General features: G+C 49.2%; 1 protein-coding gene across 4 annotated transcripts; it reads left to right on the top strand.

Annotated features, from left to right (window-relative positions):
- The first annotated feature begins 374 nt into the window (after window positions 1-374).
- INTS15 (integrator complex subunit 15) lies at window positions 375-25,357 on the top strand. 4 transcript variants are annotated; one of them, XR_010323708.1, is made up of 7 exons: window positions 375-601; window positions 1,183-1,404; window positions 3,971-4,136; window positions 6,791-7,318; window positions 8,635-8,674; window positions 13,922-14,532; window positions 15,154-25,357. XR_010323708.1 is itself a non-coding variant. In XM_003416608.4 (6 exons), the coding sequence occupies exons 1-6, from the start codon at window positions 410-412 to the stop codon at window positions 14,121-14,123; spliced, it is 1,350 nt and encodes a 449-aa protein (XP_003416656.1). In that variant the 5' UTR covers window positions 375-409; the 3' UTR covers window positions 14,124-25,357. The 4 variants fall into 4 exon arrangements, 1 of the variants encoding a protein (XP_003416656.1); XR_010323707.1 differs by having other exon boundaries at window positions 14,754-25,357; XR_010323706.1 differs by having other exon boundaries at window positions 13,922-14,892.
- Window positions 25,358-25,872: the final 515 nt, after the last annotated feature.

The following is a 25,872-nucleotide window of genomic DNA, read 5'->3' as shown; positions in this document are numbered from 1 at the left end:
CCCTTCCTGGGCGGGAAGGAGGCCCCCTGGCCCGGGGGCGGGGCCTACCGCCCTAGCCCCGCCCACGCGGCCAAGCCGCCAGGGGGCGCCCTCCCGAGCGCGTTCTTTGCGGGGCCCGGCTTGGCCCCTGCGCGTTGCCGTCGCCGCGACCGGCCTTCCGCCACCGTTCGGCTCTGCCGCGTTGGGTTCCCGCGGCTCCAGTGGCGCTGTAGCTGGGCTCCTGGGCGCCGGTTCGCCGGCGGCACCGGCGGCGGCGATGGCCTCCTGAGCGGGCCCGGAGCAGGGAGCGGCGGGCGCCCGGGTCGAGGGCGGTGGGCGCGCGGAGGCCGGGTCGCGGCCCTTTGTCTCCGCGGGCGGCGGGCGGAAGTCCGACGCGCTGCGGGCGCCCGGCTCCGGGGGCGGCGGCACCATGAGCGACATCCGCCACTCGCTGCTGCGCCGCGACGCACTGAGCGCCGCCAAGGAGGTGCTCTACCACCTGGACATCTACTTCAGCAGCCAGCTGCAGAGCGCGCCGCTGCCCATCGTGGACAAGGGCCCCGTGGAGCTGCTGGAGGAGTTCGTGTTTCAGGTGCCCAAGGAGCGCGGCGCGCAGCCCAAGGTGCGGCGGGGGTGCCGGCAGCCGAGGACCGCCCATCCCACCCGCGGCAGCCGCCTCGGCCCTTTGCCGCCGGGTGACTTTGCTGACCAGTTCCCCGATGAGCACATTAGTCCTCCTCTCTCTCTCTTTTTTTTTGCCCTCTCGGTGGCAGGTATTTGCCAAAACAAAAACGTCTTTCGCGCCAGGGCTCCATTGTCGGCTGTGATCACCTTGCTCCTTCCTTCAGCCGTCTTCTCTGGAGTCCCCAGGCGTTGCTCAGCTGCGTGTCTTTCGCAGCAGGTGTGGCAGCCGTGTCTCCATGGTGCTAAAGGAAGAGGCTTTGGGTACTGCCCACTCACTTCGCTAGAAAATGTGTTGTCCTGTTTTCAAGAGTCACCCTGAGGCTCCCAGGATGGTGTCTAATGATGTATCATGACTTTTTCTGAGATTAACCGTAGTTGCTCCTCCCTGGGACCTGGATTTCAGCAGAGTGAAAAGTAGTGCCCTGGAGAATGTAATGTATTTGTTGTTTTCTTACTGTGTGAGTTAATAAACATCTTAGAGCCAGATTTCTTACCGCTTCTCCTGGATTTGTTTTGCAGAGACTGAATTCACTGCAGGAGCTTCAGCTTCTTGAAATCATGTGCAATTATTTCCAGGAGCAAACCAAGGACTCCGTCCGGCAGATTATTTTCTCGTCCCTTTTCAGTCCCCAAGGGAACAAAGCTGATGACAACAGAATGAGCTTGTTGGGAAAACTAGTTTCCATGGCAGTGGCGGTGTGCCGAATCCCCGTGTTGGAGTGTGCAGCCTCCTGGCTCCAGGTAAAGCCACTGGTTGCCATCAAGTCAGTTCTGACTCATGGCGACCCCATATGTGTCAGAGTAGAACTGCCTTCCATTGGGTCTTCAATCTCTGGTTTTTCGGAAGCAGGTTGCTAGGCCTTTCTTTCGAGGCATCTCTAGGTGGACTCAGAGCTCCAACCTGTAGGTTAGCAGCCAAGCACATTAATTATTTGTACCACCCAGGGACTCCCTAGCTCCAGGTACTTCTCTAGAAATAATCTACCTCCTGAGTGTCTCTGATGAGGAATTTAACGTCAGGAATTTTCATTTGATTGGATTTCTGAAGAGGCCTTTTCCACATGTTTCCTCTTTGGTCATCATTGCCCTGCTCCCCAGCCTTATATTTATATACGGGTATTCTTGAGAAAACAGTGGTTTGTGATGGTAGAAGATTCCATCTTCCCATCTTTAGAACATAGATGAAAACCATGTGGTAGGATTTTGAAAATAGCTACACGGTAGACTCAAAGATAGTATTTTTTTTAAAGATCATTATATATCAGATTGTCGCAATGTTTACCTGTTATTCCAAAAAAAAAAAAAAACCCAAACCCATTGCTGTTGAGTCAATTCCAGCTCATAGCGACCTAATAAGACAGTAGAACTGCCCCATAGGGTTTCTGAGGAGCTGCTGGTGGATTCAAACTGCTGACCTTTTGGTTAGCAGCCGTAGCTCTTAACCACTGCGCTACCAGGGCTCCTGTTATTAAGAGACTGTTCTCTATACAGGTAGGTCAGTAAGCACGTGGGTTTTATGTTACTGTTTTGTTATGTGACATTAAGGAGCTCTGGTGGAATGGTTAAGCACTCGGATGCTAACCAAAAGGTCAACAGTTCAAACCCACCTTTGGCTTCACAGGAGAAAAGACCTGGTGATCTCCCCGCATAAAAATTACAGCCTTGGAAACCCTAGAGGGCAATTTTACTCTGTCCTATACGGTTTATAAGTTGAAATCGACTCGACGGCACACAAAAGCATCGTCACCAACAGCAGGGCAACATTATAAGGTTGATGGCTCTTCTAGTGGATATGGAGCCCTGGTGGCACAGTAGTTAAGAGCCTGGTTATTAACCAAAAGGTCAGCAGTTCAAATCTACCAGATGCTCGTTGGAAACCCCATGGGGGAGTTTTACTGTATCCTATAGGATTGCTATGAGTTGGAATTGACATCAACAGGTTTGGTTTGGTTTTTGGTCAGTGGATGTAAGAGCCTTCTGGAGCATTGTTAACTATCAAAGGAAAAAATAGGTATTTGGAATTGATTTAGTGTTAGGTGATATCTTGGGAGATGCATTTTGTTTTGTTTTTCTGCTATACAGAATATCTGAAAAATTGGTAATCCATTTAGAATAATTATTAATCAATTTTTTTTTTACTAATCCGATCCTCAGCCAAGCTAACAGAATTTTACTACCATGTTTTTCCTTTTCAATTTAATTAAACTCTTTTCTTGTTATTTGTAGTAAACCTCAGTGGGGTCCGAACCTTAATTTTCACCGATCCAGTTTCTAGGGAATATGAATTGATCACGTATTGTATTTAACCCCAGGATTACCTTTATTCCTTGACAACCTAGTGAAACCAAGTTTAGCATTTCTGATTCCTCATACGAGGTTTCCATTTACCTCTTATGCGCCAGCATTTTGGCCAAATGAAAGCAGACGTCAGTGGCAGGAAATGGTCTTAGTGGTTTGGGTCAGGGTTTGCCATCCTGCGACTAGCTTCCTTCTGAGGATAGGCAAAGAAGTTGGAGTGGCGTTGCAGAGGCAGGTGACAGCCTGAATGGCGTTGCAGAGGCAGGTGACAGCCTGAATGGCGTTGCAGAGGCAGGTGACGGCCTGAATGCAGTCTGGCCTTGCCCTCTCCTCGTAGTTCCTTCTGTGGGGCCAAGTCAGGGCCCTGGAGCTGTAGCATCTTGAACAGTTATTGAACATGGCAGCTGCTACCAACTGGCAAATGAGTGGAAAAAGGCAGGGCAAGGTGATGATGTCAGACTCAAAAGTATCATAGAAGCTTGCTGAGAGGGATGGAATTATATAAGAGAAATTTAGAAATACTACTCTAAACACACATTTTAATCATGTGGTTGTTCACAGGCTCCTAAATCTCTTCTAAGTGGGAACAACTGTAAATTTTTACCTGTGGAGTCTTGCTTTGAATTCGTAGGTTGTCATTTCTTTACCTGACATCAGAAATGGTCTTTTGTAAGTAAACTTGAAAGCAGGAGGTTTATCAGACTTTTTCTATTAAGGGCCAGATAGTAAACATTTGAGTCTGGCCTGGTGTCACAGCAAGAACAGCTCTAAATAACAAGCAAACCAATGAGCATGGCTGTGTTTCAATAAAACTTTATTTACAAAATCAGGTGGTGGGATAGCTTTGGTCCGTGGGCTTTGGTTTGCGGCCCCCTGCTTTACGTGCTTCACATCTTTTCCCCCTTGTGGAAGTGATTCTGCCAGCTCTGGTGGTCTTCACCATGAGTACAGAGCTATAGTGGTGGCTCATAACACCTTTGCAGTTACACAGATTGTGGCTTCTTTGCAGCGGACGCCTGTGGTCTACTGCGTGAGGTTAGCCAGGGCCCTCGTGGACGACTACTGCTGCCTGGTGCCAGGATCTGTGCAGACTCTGAAACAGACCTTCAGTGCCAGCCCTCGCTTCTGCTGCCAGTTTGTGACATCTGTCACCGCGCTTTATGACCTATCCTCAGGTAAACTTTAAACCGGTTTTCGCCGTTAAAGAGGCCTCAGCTGACTGCCAGTTTTATACCCAGGTGAAGTGTCCAATGAATGCTTTGGCCTTTTCCTCTCTGAAGTGTGTGTTTTTATTGTAGGCCAAAAGCTAAAGGTAAGTGTGAGCTACCCAGGCTTATGCAGTTTGCTAAGCTGGAGCTTTCCTTAGTGGTACCCTGACTTGGAGCGGTAAGAGGGGCAGACGACCCCCAAAGTCAGGGTCTGGTGTCTGGGTGAGATGTGGCTTCATGTCTATGCCCTGCTGTTTGAGTCTGTCTTTCTAAACGTTTGACTTACTTTTTTATCCCCTGATTCTTATTTTCAGAAATTTCAAAACTGGAGAAAAGTTGCAAGAATAGTACAACAAGCACTCATCTACTTCTCACCCAGATTTATCAGTTATAGTGTTAGCATTTTTGCTAGGTATCACAGGCATGTTTTCCTTGGACTGTTTGAGAGTTGTTGCCAATATCACATACGAAATGCTTAAGCGTGTATCTCACGAGAGCAAAAATACTCTCTTACATGCATAACCATGATACCATTACCACACCTAAGAAGTTTAATACAGGTAGTCCCTGACTTAACAACAGGGTGCCGTTCCAGTGACTGTCATAAGTTGTAAGCTCTGACGTAAGTCGAATGCCTTACTTTTTTTTAGTTTGCATTATTATTGCCATCAGTATTTTTATAAAGCTGATGTTTATTTGTCTTTGGGGGTTGGCATGAAAGTGATAACATCAGCAAATGACATGCGGCAACACTGTACGTAGTACATATTACTAACAAAAAGACGTTAAAAAAAATGGTCACAGCATGGTTTGTCGTAACTTGAGTACATCATTAGTCAAGGACTAGCTGTATTGATGGAATTGTGTAATATATAGCTTATTTTCAGATTTCCCCAATTATCTCAATAATACCTTTTATAGTCTTTTTTCCCCCCTTTGAGCGATGCAGAGAATTCTGGGTCCGATCAGGGATCTCGCATTATACACAGTTGTCATGGCTCTTTGGTTTTTTAAAAACCTAGAACAGCTCCCCAGCAGTAAAAAAAAAAAACATTTTATACACCATTGACATTTTTGAAGCGCTCAGGCCTGTTATTTGGCAGAATGTCCCCCAATTTGGATTTGTCTGGTTGTTTTCTTATGAAAAGATTGACGTTAGACATCTTTGGCAGTAGTGTTACGTAGATGATGTTGCATGGTGCTGTGTCAGTTTGTTTTATTGTTGGTGATGTTTTTGAGTCCTCAGCTGGACGCAAATCCAGGTCCTCAGGGAGCCCGTTAGATGGCATGTAGCTTCTCCCGAGAGAAGCCCATGTCCCTTACCCCTGCCCAGCAACAGAGCCCTCAAAAATGACAAGCACTTCATGCAGACTCTCAGTCAAGACAGGAGCCCTGGTGGCACAGTGGCTAAGAGCTCGACTGCTAACCAAGAGGTCTGCAATTCAAACCCACCAGTGGCTCCATGGGAGAAAAGACCTGGCTATCTGCTCCCATAATGATTATAGCCTTGGGAACTCTATGGGGCAGTTCTACTCTGTCATATAAGGTCACACTATGAGTTGGAATCGACTCGATGGCATTCAGCAATGACAACAATCAAGACAACACATAGCAAGTGAACAGCTCTGGTTGAATTAGGGCCAGAGTCATACTCTCCGGAGAAAAGGCCAGTGTCTCCTGAGAGAGAACCACTGGAAACCATATACCAGCACGGGTCTTGCTCACACTGCCCTCTCCCTTCCCGTGCTTGACATTGGCTCACTCACTCACTCAGCGGACTGGAAGGGGCTCTTGTTCTTTGCTATGAGCTGTGGCATGCACACAGCCAGCCTGTGGGCATTGCATGCCCCTCCCAGCCTGGGCAGTGCTGCTTAGTGTTAGAGGGCAGGCCCTGAGCCAGGCCCACTACATACTTGTGATGAGGCCTTGGGCAAATGACCCAACAGCCCTGCACCTCAGTTTCCTTGTCTTTTATGTGGGCATAATACATGGGCGTGTTGGAGGATTAAATAAGTTCATCTGTGGAAAAGGATGTAGACTAGTACCTGGTGCAGAATCACTGTCAACAGTGGTTTTTACATCATTGTTCTCTGCTAGGCTGTAGAACAGGCCATGGGAGGGTAGGCTGATGCTTAAACGAAAGCTCCAGGCTTGGGGCTGAGGATGGCCTTGGCAGCCTACTGATACTGCCTGAACTTTGAGCAGCTTTCTGAAGGCCACCTTAGCTGTCACTGTGTGCCATGGTGGAGACACCAGACAGGAACAAATTCTACTCAAGAGGGTAGTTTTGGACATAAAAGATGTGGGCTTGGATTTAAATTGGCACATAGGGACGAACTCTTTTCAAGGCCTAATGGAGTTGTAGGGGATTTTTGGTTTAATAAATACTTCCGGGGCTCCCACCTTGGCCTGGTAGTTCTGGGCACTGTGGCTGTAACAGTGAATGAGACAGAGTCTCAGTGCTCACAAAGCTAACGGTGCTCCAGAAAAAGAGACAGAAAGGAGACGAGCCTGTGAGCCCGGGACATGAATGGCAGGAGGTGAGTCGTGTGGAGTCAGTGGTCCAGCCACCCCCCTGCAGAGGCGGAAACCTTTCTGACCTGCTGGGTCTTTGCTTGCAGATGACCTCATCCCACCTCTGGACTTGCTCGAGATGATTGTCACCTGGATTTTTGAGGACCCAAGGTTGATTCTTATCACTTTTTTAAATACGCCAATTGCAGCCAATCTACCAATTGGATTTTTAGAGCTCACCCCACTCACCGGACTGATCCGCTGGTGCGTGAAGGCGCCCCTGGCTTATAAGAGGAAAAAGAAGCCCCCGCTCACCAACGGCCATCTCAGTAACAAAGTGACGAAGGACCCGGGCGTGGGCCTGGACAGGGACTCGCACCTCTTGTACTCCAAGCTGCATCTCAGCGTCCTGCAGGTCCTGATGATGCTGCAGGGCCACCTGACCGAGAAGAACCTGTATGGGCGCCTGGGCCTCATCCTCTTCGACCACATGGTCCCACTAGTTGAGGAGATCAACAGGCTGGCAGACGAGCTGAACCCCCTCAATGCCTCCCAGGAGATTGAGCTTGCGCTTGACCGGCTTGCACAGGCTCTGCAGGTGGCCATGGCCTCCGGGGCCCTGCTGTGCACGCGAGGTGGGTGCTTTCTTGGCCAGGCCTTCCTGGGGCTCTCGTGCCACCCCCGTTTTCTGCTGCTTTTAAGGCTGCTTTTCCTCTCGGTGAGCACAGGGGAGGAGGGTGGGGTTCGCCAAACATGACCCACTAGAGCAGCCTAACCCATCCTTGCACCCGCCTCCGCCGGAGCACTCCCGTGCTGTCACCATGTCATCTGTGGTGGTCCCAGTCTTTCCACCCAGGACTGGGAACGCCTCCAGAGCATGGGTACTTCCCCAGTGGGGAGCCGTTCTTCTTTCTCGGCAGTCATTTTTAATTGAAGCATCATTGTTGTTGTTTTGTGCAGTCGAGGTCCATTCTGACTCGTAGCGACCCCATGTGGCAGAGTAGAACTGCCTCATAGGGTTTTCTAGGCGGTAATCTTTATGGAAGCAGATTACCAGGCCTTTGTTCCATGGAGCTGCTCAGTAGGTTTGAACCACCCACCTTTCAGTTAGTAGCCGAGCACTTGACCATTGTACCACCAGGGCTCCTTGATGCATCATTTACATACAACAAAATGCATAGATTTAAGTGCGGAGTTTTGACAGATTATGTACCCATGTAACCACTCTCCCAAACAAGGCATAAAATAGCCCCATCATCTGCTTTGGGGGTTCCTACTTCTCTGTTTAAATGTTTGAACTCTCCCAGGAGAACGATCCCGGCTAACATCACACATGGGTTTGCTCTTTCACTGCTGGCTTGCTCACAAGGGCTGCCTGTGGCCCATGTTATGGTCAGTGGTGATAGATTTCCCATCTTACTCCTGCTTTTAGAATGCTTGGAGTACCTGCCTTCCTCAGGACCTGGATCTGGAAACCAGGAATCAGTTCTTTCTCCCCTCTCGGTTTTCCGTAGGATGCTGAGCTGATGACCAAGCACAGCAGCTACATTTCTGCAGGGTTTCAAGGGAGAACAGTGGGGAGTGGTGGGGTGTCTTTTTGAGATGAGTGGCGGACAACATTCACAAAACCGGAAGCTCCGCTGGGCTGCACCCTGCCGCCCCCATCCCTTACCTGTTGATCTGCTTCAAGCCCTGCCTTTGGACTGTGTCCCAGCCATCTGGCAAATGGCCTGCAGGGTTGCCCCTTTCCCTAAGTGACTTTTCCTGTTTGAGGCCTAGTTTGTTAAAACAAACACAGAAGAACAAGAGAACACAAACTGTTTTTAAGTCGTGCTAGAAAAATGTCGTGTGATGAATTGTTACCTTGCCAGCATCCTTGAAAAGAAAGCTAGCGTCTAGTCACCTCATTGTCTCTAGGCTGTTACTTAACTGTGTGTCTCCTTCATTTCAGATGACCTGAGAACCTTGTGCTCCAGGCTGCCCCATAATAAGTAAGTGCCGTCTTACAGCTTCTGGCTGGGCTGGCTGGGCTGGCAGTGCTGGGGGTACAGGGGGTGGGTAGCAAGTATGGCGGGCCTCTTTGTCCCGGGCTCCTTGGGGAGAGTTGGTCTGTAAGGTTATAAGAAGCCCCTTAAAGACTTGGTGATAAATGGGAAACAGAGATAATGGGATAACCCCCATGAGAGGAACCCTAAGTAGAGAGTAAACGTGGGAAAAAAGGGGCCATCTTAATGGGAATCAGGGAATGAACCCCGAGTACGCTCGACACATCATTTAAAGCTTACCGAATTAGCAAACACTTACTTCCTGGTGAGATTGGCCATCACTTACTCTGTTGCTGACGTGATTTGTGACACGTTGGAAGGTTCTGCAGAGCGTCGCTCGAGTGCACAGGGTGTCGGTTAAGTAGGCGCTTGGCGTCAGGGCCGGGGTTCTAGCGCAGCTCTTGTTATTTGCTGTGACACTTGGGTAAGCCCTTAACGTCCCTTCGAGCCTTGGTTCCCCCCTTATAAAATGGGGACAGTGACTGTTAGCTGCTGTTGAGTTGGCGACCCCATGGGCAACGAATGAAACGCTGCCCTGTCCTTCGCTATCCGCGTGTTCGGTTGTGGAGCAGACCCTTGTAAGCCATAGGGTTTCCATTGGCTGATTTTCAGTAGATCACCAGACCTTTCTTCCTAGTGCATCTTAGCCTGGAAGCTCCTCTGAAACCTGTTCAGCATCCTAGCAGCACACAGGCCTGCACTGACGGATGGGTGGTGGCCGCACGTGAGGTGCGTTGGCTGGGACTTGAACCTGGGTCTCCTGCATGGAAGGCCAGAATTCTACCACTGAACCACCTGTGTGCCCATAGGGTTATAGTAAGGATGAGATGAGTTGGTGTTTATAAATTTCTTAGCATGGTCCCTGACAAGTGGAACTCGCTCTGTAAATGGTGGTTATTGTTTTAAGTTTAGGAGAGCAGTAAGAATAGTGGTGAAAACCAGGAACTGGATGGTCAGCGAATCCTGATCGGTTTTCATGTCTGGCCGTGCTGTTTACTGTGTGCGACCTTGGGCAAGGTCTTTCTCTCTCACTGCCTCAGTTTTCTCATCTGTAAAATCAAAATAATCGTGGTATCTGCCCCATGTCTCCCACCTTGGGACTTTTGTGAGGATGAAATGAGTGAAAATGTGTGAAGCACTTACAACAGTACAAGGTAGATAGTAACTGTCTAGTAAGTGTTAGCTGATGTCACTGTGACTGTTATTTAAGTAACTTAGGAATTTCACTTCTGTAGCTCTGTCATTAGAAAAGAAGTAAAAAGCTGTTGCACAAAAATGTTTCATGCGGATACAGTATTAAAAAGAAACCAAAGCTGTTGCCATTGAGTCAGTTCTGATTCATGGTGACCCTGTGTGTCACAGAGTAGAACTGTGCTCCATTGGGTTTTCTTGGCTGTAATCTGTATAGAAACAGTTTGCCAGACCTTTTTCCATGGAGCTGCTGGGTGAGTTTGAACCACCAACCTTTAGGTTAGCAGCCAATCACAAGCCACTTGGGCCAAGCAGGCTTCTAATGCAGTATCATTAGTAACAGAAAACGGGAAACAACCGGTCAGTCAGTGATACAAGGTTACCTAATAAATCAGGGGCGCTACCTCAGAAGGATAGAACATTGTGTATCCATTAAAAGTAATCCTTGTGATAAAGGCATCAGAAACGTAAAGTTGAAGGCAAATGCGCGCAAGGGCAGGGCTTGCAGGAATGAGAATATTGAGTTTTGTTGTTGTGTGCTATCAAGTTGATTCCAACTCATGGCAACCCAGTGTGCTAGAGTAGACCCCACAGAGTTGCCTAGGCTATAATCCTTATGGGAGCAGATCGCCAGGTCTTTTTTCCTGCGGAGCAACTGGTGGGTTCAAACTGCTAACCTTTCGGTTAGTAGCCTAACACTTAGCCGTTGTGCCACCAGGGCTCCAGATACTGAGTTAGGGTGGTAGAATCGTTAATATCCTACTTTCTTCACGCTGTCACGCCAGCCTTTCAATGAGGAATACTGGGGCTCCAGGGCTGGTGTGGGCAGAGGGTGAGTGAGCCCAGCCCAGCGGACTCAGAAAACCCACGTCCTCCAAGGCAGCGGATCAGCCAAACGCAGACTCATGACTGGTAGTGAGAATGACTACAGCCCGAGAGGCCTGGCGGAGTCCTTAGGGTGGTTGGGGCCCGAAGTCCAGGCTGAGCTCTGCGTGGGTTCTGTATAGGAGAGCAGCTTAGAGTGGAATGGCAGGACAGGTGTGACCACGAGAAGCAGAGTGGGTGGCGTCTGGTGGGGTGGAAGGGCCTGGGTCAGAACTCTGACATGCTGTCCAGAGGGCCTTCCCCTCAGGAGCTCATTTGACTTTTTTTTCGTGCTCTAAGAAAGTCCCCAGGCATCTGAGGACACACTGTAAGTTAGTGTAAGTTAGTTTTCCCTCTTGCCGTAATCCGTTTGTCACAGTTCCCTTCTCTGTACTTTTCATTTAACGTTTTCAGCTGCGTTAACGTAACGACGGGGTGCATGTCTTCCGTCGTCACCTGGTTGTTGTTAGCTCTGATCACAACGGGATCAGACTGTCGTGATCTAGAGAGTCTTCACGGGCTGGGTTTTGGAAGTAGACCGCCAGGCCTTTTTTCCTAGTCCCTCTTCGCCTGGAAGCTCCAGTGAAACCTGTTCAGCGTCATAGCAACACTCAGGCCTCCGCTGACAGACAGGCGGTGGCTGCACATACGGCACGTTGGCGGGAATCAAACCCGGGTCTCCACACAGAAGGTGGCAGTTTACCACTGAACCACCACTGCCCTCTATCATCAGCTTAAGAGTGTGATAAGCAGGGGTCTCTACCAGGATCCCCTCAAGAGCTTTGTCACACCATCCACTCCAGGAAGCCTGTGCTGCTTCTGCCATGTATCAGGAGAGCCGCTGGGACCCTGGAGCACACCACTGCCTGGAGGGGGAGAGCGAGAGCAGAGAGCAGTAGGGAACCCTTGTATGATTTTCGATTGTCTCATTAGTTGTCTTCCCGACCAGACCGGAAGCTTCTTGAGATGCTGTCTGTCTCTGGCAGAGTTTACAGATTCAAAACACCGACACACGGCCAGAAGTTTGCCTCTGCCATACTCCCTTCTTGGGTTTATGTATTTATTTTTTATTGCATTTCTTACCCCAAGCCCTAAAGAAATAGTTGTTGTTAGTTGCCATCAAGTTGATTCCCACTTATGGTGACCCCATGTGTGCAGAGTAAAATGGCTCCATAGGGTTTTGAAAGCTATAACCCTTCCGAAGCAAATCACCAGGGCTGTCTTAAGAGGCGCCTCCGGGTAGGCTCAAACCATGAACCTTTTGGCTAGTAGCTGAGCACTTAACTGTTTGCACCACCAGGGACTCCCTAAAGAAATAGTATAAATGAAAAGGGGCTCGGGGAGCTTTGGACCCTAAAATGCATCAGCTTCCTTCATGCTTGCTCCTGCTGGGGATCTAAGCACCAGGCCTTGTGCTTGGGGGCTGGAGGTGAGGGCCCGTCTGCAGAGGACACGACCCCTTCTTGCAGAGAGCCCAGAGTCTGGTGGGCAGAGGGTGGTTCGGGTTTACTGAGGGCGACGTAGTCCCAGACGGTGGCATCACTGTGCCCACAAAGTAGCACAGAGAGGCCAGCCTCAGGGAGAGGTTGGAGGGGGTGGCGAAGGGCATGAACAGGCTGGATCTGGTGATGTGGAGGGACTGTGGGGGCATCCCTGGCACAATCTGAGCAGAGGGCCTGAGGGGGTCGGGAGAGGAGCAGGCAGAGCCCGCTTGCCTGCGTCCCAGGCTTAAGATGGGGAGACGAGGAGAAGGCAGGGATGAGGGGAGGCCGTATCCTGAGCGGGGAGCCAGGGAGGCCTTTCCAATGAGGGAAGGACATGGCTCGACTGAGGCCAGGGAAGGCTTGAGGTGGTAACAAGGGTCAAGGCTCTCTGATGATAATCCTGGGGTGGGGTATTAGAAAAGGGGAGACCGACAGGAGTTACTCCCCAGGGAGTTTCCTCAGGGACCCAGGCTTGGTAGTTGACATCGAGTTCCAGAGGGAAGAGGTTCTCCAGCTGCTGGGGCCACTGACAGCCTGGGCCATAACGAGAAGGCAGACAGGAGGGGCAGGGTCACTTGGGTTTGAGGGGTCATGTGGGACCCCTGGAAACTCTGGTGGTGTAGTGGTTAAGAGCCATGACTGCTAACCAAAGGGCTGGCCATTCGGATTCACCAGGCGTGCCTTGGAAACCCTATAGGGCAGTTCTACTCTGTCCTATAAGGTTCCTATAGGTTGGCATGAGTCAGAATCAACTTGATGGCAATGGGTTTGGTATTTACTTTTTTGGTGGGACCCCTTAGTGGAAGGGAGTCGGGAGGGAATGGGGAGGGCATGCCTGCGTTGGTGTGGTGTGATAGCAGGAGCTGGGGGTGAGGAGGCCACCACACTGGGTTGAAGATTCAAGGCAAGTGAGCAGGCAGGTCTGAAGCCTCACGGGGCAGGGATGTGGTGGGTCCCACCAGGTCGGTAAGGACTGGGACCCAGTCTAGGCCACCTTGAAGGGCAGGACCTGTATGGGATTCTTATTTTCCATATCATTTTAAAGGCTGGCTTTCGCGTGGCTTAGCTTGGAATTCAGTCAGAGTTCAGTCAGTAAGAAGGACTTTGAGGAGATTGTGCCTGGTGTCCTGTTTGCCCAGGAAAGGGCCTTCTGGGTGGATAGCCCACTGAGGCCTATGTCGTCCAGGCCATGAGGCGCAGCGCCGGGACCGCTGCAGCAGAGCTGCAGGAGGACTAGAGACCCCTTGAGCCCCCTGCATGCTGCCCGCTCCCCCTTGACCTAGTCTCCTGTGTGATCCCAGTGTCTCCCCAGCCACTCTCTCTGCTCCGGCTCCACATGGGTTCATCTGAGTCTTGCTGGTCCTATGAAGGCCACCTCTAGCCCCGCCTCTCTGCTTTTCCTGCCATGAGCCCTCTCTTCCTATGCCTATACCTGTCTAGAAGGCTGTCTTGTCCCACCTGGTGTCACCGAGTCTTCCATTATGGTGCCTCTGCTGGACCGTGTTTCAAGGGCAGCCCCATGTCTCACATCTGTCTCGCCGTCTCTCCCCTGGGTGCCTGGGACAGAGGTGGTCAAAGCTGGCCCCCAGTGCATGCTTAGAAAGGGTTCTTTTCCTTGAGCGCAGCTGTCCTAACCTTCTCTTTGTCTTTGCAGCTTGCTCCAGCTGGTTATCTCAGGCCCTGTGCAGCAGTCTCCCCACACAGCGCTCCCCCCTGGGTTTTACCCTCACATCCACACCCCTCCACTGGGCTACGGGCCTGTGCCGGCCCACCCCGCTGCTCACCCCGCCTTGCCCACGCACCCCGGGCACACCTTTATCTCAGGCATGACGTTCCCCTTCCGGCCCATCCACTAGGCCGACCTCTTGTGTGCCACCGCGTGGCAGTGTGCCTTCTGCGCCCGGGCTGGGAAGCCCTCCAGAGGAAAGGATGGCCGCTCCATAGAGGAGGACCTTGGAGAGACAGCCAGGTGTCTCCTTCTTGCCGGCCGGTCTTGGTGCAGAAGTTCTGAGTCGTCGTGGTCCAGGTGCCTCCTACCTTGGTCACATTCTTAAAAATCCAGATTGGATGGCCCTCTACAGAGTGATGTGGGTGTTTTTTAAAGTCTGCCCCTCCGCAAGCCTGCTGTTCAGAGGTGCTCCAAGCCTGTGTGCGAGTGGCATTTCTGGGAGAAGTGGAGTGGGTGTCTGGCTGCCTTCCTCGTGAAAGTTGTGTGTCGCTGCAATACAGACAGTCTCTTCTTACAGCTCCATGAGCTCAAAGCTGGTACGTGGTGATTGCAAGTATATACACAGCGCTTGGCGCTGTTCAGGGAAGCCTGTCAGGATGTCCCCTGTCACCTAGGAAAGGAACTTCTCTGTTTTATGGAGGTCTCTAAATTTTCCTTTCATATGTTCAAATAAATTTTTTTCTAAACAGTTTGCTAGCCTTGATGGAATGTATTTTAAAAACTTAGGGAATGCAAGCTGTGGTGGTTTTCTCCGCAGTCTGCACAGACTTATGGTAAGAAGATGGAGGACATCTTTCGTCACTTTTGACAAAAACACCGTGGACACCACGTCCCTGCCCTGTGCCAGACAATCTGGCGTCTGCTGGCCCATGAGAGCTTGGGTGTGTTTGCTTCAGGTACAGAATACAGCCCTCAGGAGTTTTTTTTTTCTGTTACATAATGGGAAGTTACCTGCTTTGAGTTCTCCTTTATTCATTTCAGGAGAAGAGAAAGGTATCAGGAGCCATGTCACTGTGGCACCCTTAGTCTGAAAGGGAGAAATGAGAGCTGGTCCCAGCAAACAATGTGGCCTTCTGGGAGAGTTAAAGGACTAAGATTAACCTGGAGGGATGAGATTTAACTTTATAACTTACTAACCCTTCTGTTCCTTGTTGAAGACAGTGACCTGGAAGACCAGACACCACACCAGGTTGTCAACAGATTCCCATTTGTGTGTGTGTTTTCTAAGTCTGGAATTTAAGACACGCTCAAGATGAGGAGTCCCTGGGTGGTGCAAACAGTTAATGTGCTCGTCTGCTAACCAAAAGGTTGGAGATTCAAGTCCACCCAGAAGTGCCTCGGAAGAAAGGTCTGCTGATCTACTTGAAAACAATGAACCATTGAAAACCCTATGAAGTACGGTTCTGCTCTGACACACACGGGGCGCCACGAGTTGGAGTTCACTTGACAGCAGCTGGGCGAGATAAAAACATGACGTGGTTGGGAGGCCCACGGGTGCTTTCTAAGGGATGTCGAGCCCACGGCTTCCTTGGGCACTTGAGGTTCCCGTGTTCTCACCCCATATTCCCAACAGCCACAACCAGGTGCAGGGTCGGGCCCGCTGTGTGACGCCTCTTTGGAATCTGTTTGAAAACCATGAACTATAAAGAAAGTGCTCTTTTCTTTGGGTTTGAGTCCATTACCATTGGTTGAGTCTGTTTCCTGTTTAAGTGTCAGTCTGCTGGTGTCAGGGCAGGAACTGAAGTAAAGTGCCTGCTTGCATGGCTTCCTGTGGGACACAGGTGTGAGGCTGGAGAGATGAGCACTTAGCTGTGCCTTGGTACTTAAGTCTGGTTTGGGCTGTTTCTGAAAAGGCTTGGAAAGAAGTTCTCCCAGCTTTGTTGTTAGAGAAGGTCTTTGAGTGGTACTCTCCTGGCTCTATCTCAGAAGGCACCCTCCACCAGATATTTTGGGGCTAGATAGGTGTTAGCTCCCCTCAGACACAAGGTGAGTTTTGCCAAAATAAGAAAGGAAAAACGTAGGAAATAAAGCCACTAGAGCCCTAGACTCCTTTTTGTGGTATTTGTAGCCATGTGTGAGTAATTAGGAAACCCTAGTGGCGTAGTGGTTAAGAACTACAGCTACTAACCAAAAGGTTGGCAGTTCAGATGTACCAGGCACTCCTTGGAAACCCTGTGGGACAGTTCTACCTTGTCCTGTAGAGTTGCTATGAGTCGGAATCCACTCAGTGGCAGTGGGTTTGGTTTTTGGTTGGTGTGTAATTAAATCAAATTATTAAAAACGTAAATACAGGTGAGCTGGTCAAACTTTCACCGATTTTTACTTCTTTATTAATGAAAATACTACCTACAGTTCCGTAATTATGTGCTGTCAGGCACCTGCTAGGTGTTCTGTATACATTAAAAATTGATCTGTGAGAAAATATTTGCAGCATGTAAAAGTATACAGAATATATAAAGAACTGTGGATTAATGAAAAGACATTACAATTAAAAAAAAAGTGAAAATGAGCATAAAACTTACAGAAGAGAAAATGTAAATGGTCACTGGATAGGAAAAGATTCTCTACCTAGCCAGGCAGTTGCAAATGAAGGCGAGCTGCTGTTTCTTCACTTACCGATCAGATTGGCAAAATAGAAAGTGTAGCCAGAGGTGTGGGGAGACGGTTATTCACACTGAGTGTGGTGGGTAAATCAGCACCTCTGGAGAAATTAAAAATCAGAACTGTCCTGTGACCCAGCAATTCCAGAAACAAGGGATGTTCACCGCAGTATTTTTTAAACAACAGCTTTATTGAGATATAACTCACCCTTTTCAAATACACGATTCAGTGGTTTTTAGTAGAGCCATAGAGTTGTGCAACCATCACCAGTATCTATCTGAGAACATTTTCATCATCCCAGAAGGAAGCCCATCCTGTTGAGCAGTGATTGCCCATTCTCCCACCCCCAGCCCTGGCAACGCAAATCTGCTTTCTCTCTCTATAGGATTTGCCTATTCTGAGCGTTTTGTATAAACGGAATCTCACGTGGTCTTTTGTGAGTGGCTTTTTTCACTTAATGTTTTCAAGGTTCATCCATGTCGTAGCATGTTTCAATCAGTAGTTCGTTCCTTTTTATGGCTGAACGATCCATTGTCTGGATATAGCATTTCATCCATCCATCAGCTGATGGATATTTGGATTGTTTCCACATTTGGGCTATGGTAAATAATACTACTATGAACATTTTTTGTACAGGTTTTTGTTGTTGATCTTGTTTCTTTTTTTTTTAAATTTTTATTGATCGTGTTTTTGCTTTGTAATTTAGGAGACCACACGTGTTGCAGAGTAGAACTGCTCCATAGAGTTTTCTTGTCTATGATCTTTGTGGAACTAGATCGCCACACCTGTTTCTTCCATGGTGTGCTGGGTAGTTTTGAACACTTGTACGAGTTTTTGTGAGGCCATGTCTTAGGCTGGGTTCTCTAGAGAAGCAAAACCAGGAAAGCGTATAAATATATATAGAGAGAGAGATTTGTATCAAGGAAATGGCTCACGCAGTTGTAGAGGCTGAAAAGTCCCAAGTCTGTGTATCAGGATAGAGGCTTCTCTCAAATCACGTAGCCACAGGGTCTGGAGAACCCAAGATTGGCAGGTCAGAGAGCAGGGCTCCAGCTCTCAGGATATGAAGATCAATGAGATATGCAGATAAGCTGACAGCTCAAGTCCCAAGAGCCAGAGGTCAGGCAAACAGGAGGCACCCGCAGGATCCACGTCCCAAGATCTCCAGATAAGCTGATAGCTCTAGTTCCGAGGGAGGTCAGATGAACAGGAGGAACCCACAGGATCCGAATACCAAGATCTGTAGATAAGTTGATAGTGCAAGTCCCAAGAGCCGGTTAGACAAACAGGCAGCGCAGGATCTAGAGTGAGCAAAGCCAAAACTTCTGCTTATATTTGGATGTAGGCCACACCCCCAAGGAAACTCCCTTTCAACTGATTGGCTACTCACAGAGGATTCAGTCATGGGAGTAATCACATATAAACACTGAGAATCAAGGCCCAGCCAATCTTAACCATCACAGGCCATATCTTTTTAGTTCTCTTGGGTACATACATATATATATGTTGTTGTTAGGTACCCTGGAGTTAGTTCCAACTCAGTGACCCTGTGTACAACAGAACAAAATGCTCTTGGGCCATCCTCACAGTCATTGCTGTATTTGAGCCCATTATTGCAGCTGCTGCGTCAATCCACCTGGTTGAGGGTCTTCTTCTTTTTCATTGACCCTGTTTTACCAAGCATGATGTCTTTCTCCAGACACTGGTCCTTCCTGATAAAAAATTTAAAGTAAGTGAGATGAAGTCTAGCCATCCTGGCTTCTAAGGACCATTTTGGCTGTACTTTTTCTGAGACAGATTTGTTCATTTTCCTGGCAATCAATGGTATATTCAGTATTCTTCACCAACACTGTAATTCAAATGCATCAATTCTTTGGTCTTTTTTATTCATTGTCCAGCTTTCGTGTACATATGAGGCGATTGAAAACACCATGGCTTGGTTCAGGCACACTTTAGCCCTCAAAGTGACATCTTTTCTTTTTAACACTTTAAAGAGGTCATTTGCAGCTGATTTGCCCAATGCAATACATTGTTTCATTTCTTGACTGCTGCTTCCATGGGCATGTACATACGCACACACCCCTAAAAGTTGAATTGTTGCGTGCAGGATTGTTTCAGTAAGGAAAATCGAGAAGCAGCTTGACCAGCCATCCATAGAGGACTGGCTAACTAGGAGTTGTAAACTAAGCCCCTAGCACCAGACAGGTACTGGCCACAGATGAAGCTCTGAGGGTTAGACTCCAGGACAGACTGGGTACTGAGCAGACCCGACAGCATGTGGAGCTGGTCACTGACGTGTGGGCACCTGGGCCAAGGTGAGTGTTGCCAGAGTTTCAGAGTTTTCAACAGACAGTGGAAATAGGGTTTTTGTGTGCTTTATTTCTTAATTTGAAAAATCATGTCTGGAAGCTAATCTCTAGTGCTAGACGTCAAGATAGTGTTGGAGGGTGGGAAATGGAAGAGGCTTCTAGGTGCTAGCTACACGGGCATGTCCCGTTTGTAAAAATTGGTCAAGATGTACACTTATGCGCAATTTTCTGTATGCTATTATACTTTAGAAGTTCCCCCTCCCCTCCAAAAAAAATTCCCCAACACCATTTGGGCTAAACATGTTTATGAGCCAGATTTAGCCTATAGCCTTCCTGTTTTTCACCTTTGTCCTACTGACATGGCAAGATCCTCAGACTTTTCTAAGTGACAAAATTTTGCATAATTCGAATAGCATTCTGAAGAGTAAAATTCCATGTGGTAAAATTATTTTTTTTAAAGACAAAATGATCCTACAGCTTCCCCATACCCATTGCTGTCGAGTCGATTCAGGCTTACAACAACCCTATGGGACAGAGTAGAACTGCCCCATAGGCTTTCTAAGGCTGTAATCTTTAAGGGGGAAACCCTGGTGGCATAGTGGTTAAGAGCTACGGCTGCTAACCAAAAAGTCAGCAGTTGGGATCCACCAGGCAGTTCTACTCTGTCCTATAGGGTTGCTATGAGTCAGAATCGACTCGATGGCAGTGGGTTCTGTTTCTGGGTTTTAATCTTATGGGAGTAGATTGCCACATCTTTTTCCTGTGGAGCAGCTCATGAGTTCGAACCAGCAACCTTTCAGTTAGCAGCTGAGAGCTTACCCACTGCCTTATAACTTTCCTACAGGTATATGTATATAAATGTGTTAAAAAATGATAGACACCAAAGTGAAGACAGTGGAGACCTCTGGGAGAACACTGGAGATGGAGTGGGTGATGGCCAAGGGAGACTTTGTTTTTCTATATAGTTTTAAAGTTTCAATTTTGTTTTTAAACTTTTAATTTAAAAAAGTTCTGTGAGTCACAGTAAATGGCTACAGACTTGAACTAGCCCCTGGTCATTATAAGCAAGAGAAGGCCACTGTTGGCATTGTTGGCATGTTTACCAGGCAGTGTTGCACATATTTTCCTTTTTTTATAAGGATGTTTTCATGTGTTACTTGTCTAATTAAAGATTAATTTTTCTGAAAACTTATTTTAGAATGCCTGTTTCTGGTAGTGATGGACCAGGTTATTCAGACCAACCCTTCTGCTTAAAATAACAGAAAACGCTGGATAAAATACAGAAACATCTTGAGGTGTTGAAGGGCCGACAGGATAGGAGGAAACTACCAGGTCAAGAGCCAAGGGAAAGTAGCAACCTAGAGCAGTAAGGTGTACCCACAGGGTATTTGCCTGCATCCCAGCAAACGTGTGTTTTAGTTTCGGTGGCCTCAAAGGATTAAGGGCCCAAGGAGTCTCCGAGGAGCACCTCTCTACATGACGCTGGGATCCCAAGGGCTGCACCCTCAGTCAGAATTAACTGAAGACTGCAAGGAAGAATGCCTTGGCACTGAGCAGAGCACAGCAAAACACAAAAGAAAAATCTCGTGCCTGAGCTGTGAAGGGCATGAGCTGATCTTCACCCAACATGGCATCACTGGCTAATCCAGCGAACCTCCCTCTGTGAACTTAGTTCAAGAGGGTCCTCTGAGCTGTAGCTCTCCCGGGTGCTTGACAGAAGCCAATGCAAGCCCTCTGGAGGAAAGCCATTCATCCTAGGCCTCCAAAGTGTCCTGCGAATTGAGTTGTCAAGGACAATGAACAATATACAGTAAAAAGTAAATGAGGCACCATGATCAAGAACCAGCAGATGCAACCAGCACTAGAAGCAGATCAAGGAAGTCTTCAGTTGTCCGATTGTCAGAGTCAGATTATAAAACAATTACACTTCCGTTTAAGAAAATAGAAGACAAAAGTGACACTATCTACAGAGGAAAAAGAAATAAAAAGTAACTTAGCAGACTTGAAAAAGACCCAGGTAGGAGTTCTGGAACAGAAAAAGAGTAACCAATTCAATGGGGTTGGTGGAAGCAAAATGGTACAACCCCTTTGGAAGGAAATTTGGCAGAGTTATGTATGCATTTGCCCTTTAACCTAGAAAACTACTTCTAGGACTCTACCTAGAGACCCACTGGCAAAAATAACAACGTATGCACAAAGAAAGGTATTCATTGCAGCGCTATGCAGAAGATTGGAAGTTTCCCGAAAGATTATCAACAGGTTGATGTTTTATCATCCACATAATGGATTATTATGCCACTGTTAAAAAAAAAAAAAAACCATATTCTGAGATGGAATAGCCACCAGGATTTATTTTTAACTAAAAAAAAAAAAAAAAAAAGGCCCAGAAAAGTATTTCTACCTTTTCCATAAGAAAAAAGGGAGGGGTATAGATAGAAGGAAGGATATGGCAAAATCTAATAAAAGTAGTTATTCAGGGGCAGAGGGAGGAATAGGATGAGGGGTCAGGAAAGGAAACAAGACTATCCAAAGTAGCTTGTTTTGTAGTTTTGACTTTGGAACCATTTAAAGGTTTAACCATCATTAAGTCAGACAGAAAAACAAAACAGTGAAACAGATGAACTGAACTTGGCACCCAAATTGGTGTTGTGTTGACTACCCAGTTTAGTATGGACTGAGTAACTGCCACCCATCTTCATAGTGCTCCTCCTGGTGGCCTTGGCCCAGGGCCTAGATGGGGAGCCCCAGGCTGGATGGCTGACAGGGGGCCTGTAGGAGGTGGTGTGATACATTCCCCAGGTCTTTATCCCCTTCCAGGAGTGAAGGACTGATCCTCCAAGATTCTAGGAGCTTGGCAGGCAGAGAGCCTCTCAGCTGTTGGCCCTCTACAGAATTGTCTCTGCTAAAGAGCAGCCCTTTTCCCAACATCACACCCTCCTCCCAGAGTAGCCCGTATCTCATGACTACTTGATGCAGCTTGTGGCAACCCTGAAGAATCATCCTGGCCTCAGAGCTCCTTGGGGAGTCAGCTGGGGCCTTCATTGAGCCTGCTTCCCAGTCCACAATCTTTTTTCTGCCTGATTCTACTTCCGTCCCTTACTTTCCGTTCCAGTCCACAAGTGGTGATTTCAGGAAACTTCATTAACAAGGCTCCTGGGTGCTAATCTCCATCTCAGGGCTGGTTTCCCTGGGAAACAAACCTTTCTTCACCAACAGGCCTAGAATGGTCCCCATCCTCAATGAATGCCCAATCTCTGGTGCAGGACCTGGACCTGGAAAAGAGGCTGTATGAGCCAGCATGGCGGCCTGGGTCAAGCCTCTGCTCTCCAGTCCTGGAAAGGTGTTGGTTACACTATCAAGAAAAGCCTCTCCGAACCCCTGAGGGGGCAGGAGAACAGTGGGATGCAGACCACAAATTCTCATAAAAAGACCAGACTTAATGGTCTGACTGGGACTAGAAGGACCCCGGTGCTCATGGTCCCCAAACCTTCTGTAGCCCAGGACAGGAACCATTCCCGAAGCCAACTCGTCAGACATGGACTGGACTGGACAATGGGTTGGAGAGAGATGCTGATGAGGGGTGAGCTACTTGCATCAGGTGGACAGTTGAGACTGTGTTGGCATCTCCTGTCTGGAGGGAAGACGGGAGGGTAAGAGGGGGTTAGAAGCTGGCAAAATGGTCACAAAAAGACAGTGGAAAGAGGGAGCGGAATGACTCATTAGGGGGAGAGTAGTTGGGAGTATGTAGTAAGGTGTATATAAGTTTATATGTGAGAGACTGACTTGATTTTTAAACTTGCACTTAACAATAAAAATTATTAAAAAAAAAAAAAAAAAAGAAAGCTGCTCTGGGCTGCCCATTGGTCTCTGTTAGGACATTCCTTGAGAACTGATCTCCACTCCACGTATAATGAATCCCTTGAAGGAAGAAATTGGATTTGTCAATGAGTTTATCCTATTGGGATCATCCATCATCATCCATGGAAGCAGAAGTCAGGAAATCCAATGACATACTGCATTGGGCAAATCTGCAAAAGACCTTTTTAAAGTTTTCAAAAGCAAAGATGTCACTTTGAGGACTAACATGCACCTGACCCAAGCCCTGGTCTTTTCAATTGCCTCATATGCCTGTGAAAGCTGGACAGTGACAAAGAAAGACAGAAGAATGGATGCATTTGAATTGTGATGTTGGCAAAGACTAATGAACGCACTGTGGATGGTCAGAAGGATAAACAAATCAGTCTGAAGAAACACAACCAGAATGTTCCTTAGAAGTGAGAATGGCGAGACTTCCACTTGACTCACGGTGACCCCACGTTTTAGGGTAGAACTGCGTGCCTTAGGGTTTTCAGTGGCCTTTCTCCTGCAGTGCTACTGGGTAGATTCAAACCACCGATCTTTTGGTTAGTAGCTGAGAGCAAATCATTTGTGCCCCCCCGGGAATGTGTAAATGCTGGTGAAACAAGCCAGCAGAGGGAGAGGGTAAAGATTGAAGGAACGAGGGAGACCTCAGAGTGCGAGGTCTCCCAGGAGCAAGGAGGACGCAACAGGGTCCTCCAGTTCAAAGCAAAGCCTCAGCCTCCCTCAGGCACAGGGACAGCTCTGTGCCTAGGCCCTCCTTGGAGAGGGGAAGGTTCCCGCCGGCCATGTGCAGGAAGGAGGTGTTTGTGGACCCTTATGCTCCTGGCTAGCAGGTGTTAGCCCAGTTCTGTAGATGGACGGTAGTACCTTCCCTCAAGTTACCTGGCTGGAAGAAGTCTCCTGTGAACCCAGTTTATTCTGTCTCCAAATCCAAGCTCTTCTTTCTTAATTGTAATTAATTTTTTTAAGCTTTATTCTGGTAGTATGTATGCTACAAAACATTTGCCATCTCAACCATTTTTATGTGTACAATTCAGTGGCATTAGTACGTTGTCTTGTTGATGTCACGTAATACACACTATGTTTACTCCTAGGTACATTTATTGGCCCAGTGGATATCCTTTACCAACAGCGATTCTTAACTTTACACTGAACATCAAATCCTTAGTCGGACATAGCGCATCTCATCAATTCAGTGCTTACCGACAATGCCTATCACCTCCAGTAGCTTCTAGAAAACCAGCAAGCCGCTTGGATGATTCCCTTCTCACTCTGGGCCCATTAACCATGAGGCTTTCCTGAAACTACCCCGTGCATCTGGCCTGTTTTTCAGGGTCATTTCACCTTAAATCCCCACTCACTCCCCTTAAATAAGACATCTCTATGGACTAACAGGAAACTCTGGGGGTGTAGTGGTTAAGTGCTACAGCTGCTAACCAAAAGGTCGGCAGTTCGAATCTGCCAGGCGCTCCTTGGAAACTCTATGGGGCAGTTCTACTCTGTCCTATAGGGTCACTATGAGTCGGAATCTACTCGATGGCATTGGGTTTTTGGTTTTGGATGGACTTATAACTAATCAGCCCACCATGACACCTAACTCTGGTGGATCTTGCCTTTTGAGTTGTTGGGAAGGCTGTGATTCAGCTGTGGCTGTCCATGGCCTCAATGGAGGCCAGTGGCTTGTAGCTGGCAAGGTCAGGCTCTTTGCTGCACTTGTTTCCTGGAGGATACAGGTGTGTCCTCTGCCTTCCCAAGCTCCTAGTCCAGGGGTGAAGCCACCAGACAGAATGGAGGCTTTTTCTAGCAAGGACCAAAGGGGAAGCGCCAAATTTCAGTGCCTGGGGGTGGGGCGTGGGGCAGGAAGAATCCAAAAATGGGACAAGGGGACCACCACACATGAGACAGTAATGTGAGCTGAGTTCTGGCCTCTGGCAGGGAGACAGAAAGGAGGGGAAGGGCTGTGACCACAGGACAGCTGGGCATCCCCACACCCCACCTGTAGCTCTCCATCACCAGATCTTGGGGAGTGTCAGGAGAATTTTAATGTGATCTCTCCAGATGAGAGCCGCCTAGGCTATGAGGCCAGGAAAGCAAAGTGATGGGATAAGGAGAGATGGTCAGGGAGACTGATCTCCATGGGGAGGGGGGCCTGGCCCAGGCAGGAGGCAGCCGGGCAGTCCGGAAGGGGAAAGAAGCCAGGGAGGCCCTGCTGGGAACTGCTGGGGAATGGGCCTAGCTCTGCCAGGTGACGATTTTAGCTCTGCCAGGTGCACAAGGTGGCCCGGGTGGATCCCGTCTTGTCCCCTCAGCCCGCTGACCCTGCCTGCCTGTGCCACCGCAGGGATCCAGGAGGAGAGGTCCAATGTGTGCGTGTGGAGGGGAGATCCATTCAGGGCCTGCTGGGCCCCAGGATGGGGCGTCCTCATTAACTGTCACCTAATTGAGTGTTAATTAACCACAACTTGAACCTGAGCCAGGAGCGCCCTGAGGCTGGGCCTGCCCTTCAAGGGTAGCAGGGACCCGGCTGGGGAGGCCCAGTCTCTGCTCCTCTCCCCGCATCCCCACACCTAGCAGCGGCAGTCGCCAACTCTGGCGGCCGCGCGCACACGGATGCCGCCCGGCTCCTGACGCCCTCAGGCCACCCAGGCGCCCGAGCCGCGAAGGGTTAAGCCCACCGAGCTCGCGGCGGCCTAGAGCGGCGGCGGCGGCAGTGGCAGCAGCGGCGGCGGCGGCGGCGGCGGCGGCGGCGGCAGGGGCGCGGGGCGACGGGGGTGGCGGGGGCGGGGGACAGGATGCGGATGCCGGGGGGACTTCCTGTGCCGGCCCGCGCCCCCGCCCCCCGGCCCGGCCCGCGCCGACGCGCCAAGGGACCGACGCCCGGACGGCGGCGGGCAGGCAGCCACGGGGACTCGGGCCGCCCCGGGAGCGGCCGGCACCTGTGGCCGCGGCCGGGCCGGGCTGACCCCGCCGCTCCGGGCTGAGCCCAGGTCCGGGCCCTCCTGCCCCGGGCCACCAGCGGGGTGGCCTCGGACCCCGCAGAGCCCGCGCCGTGCGGCCGGACCCCAGCTTTGCCTCCAACCCACCTACCCCTGCTCAGGAGTCTCC

The sequence above is a fragment of the Loxodonta africana genome, chromosome 12 (genome assembly GCF_030014295.1).
Source record: "Loxodonta africana isolate mLoxAfr1 chromosome 12, mLoxAfr1.hap2, whole genome shotgun sequence".
Taxonomy (NCBI): Eukaryota; Metazoa; Chordata; class Mammalia; order Proboscidea; family Elephantidae; genus Loxodonta; species Loxodonta africana.
This window is presented reverse-complemented; position numbering and strand designations above follow the sequence as displayed.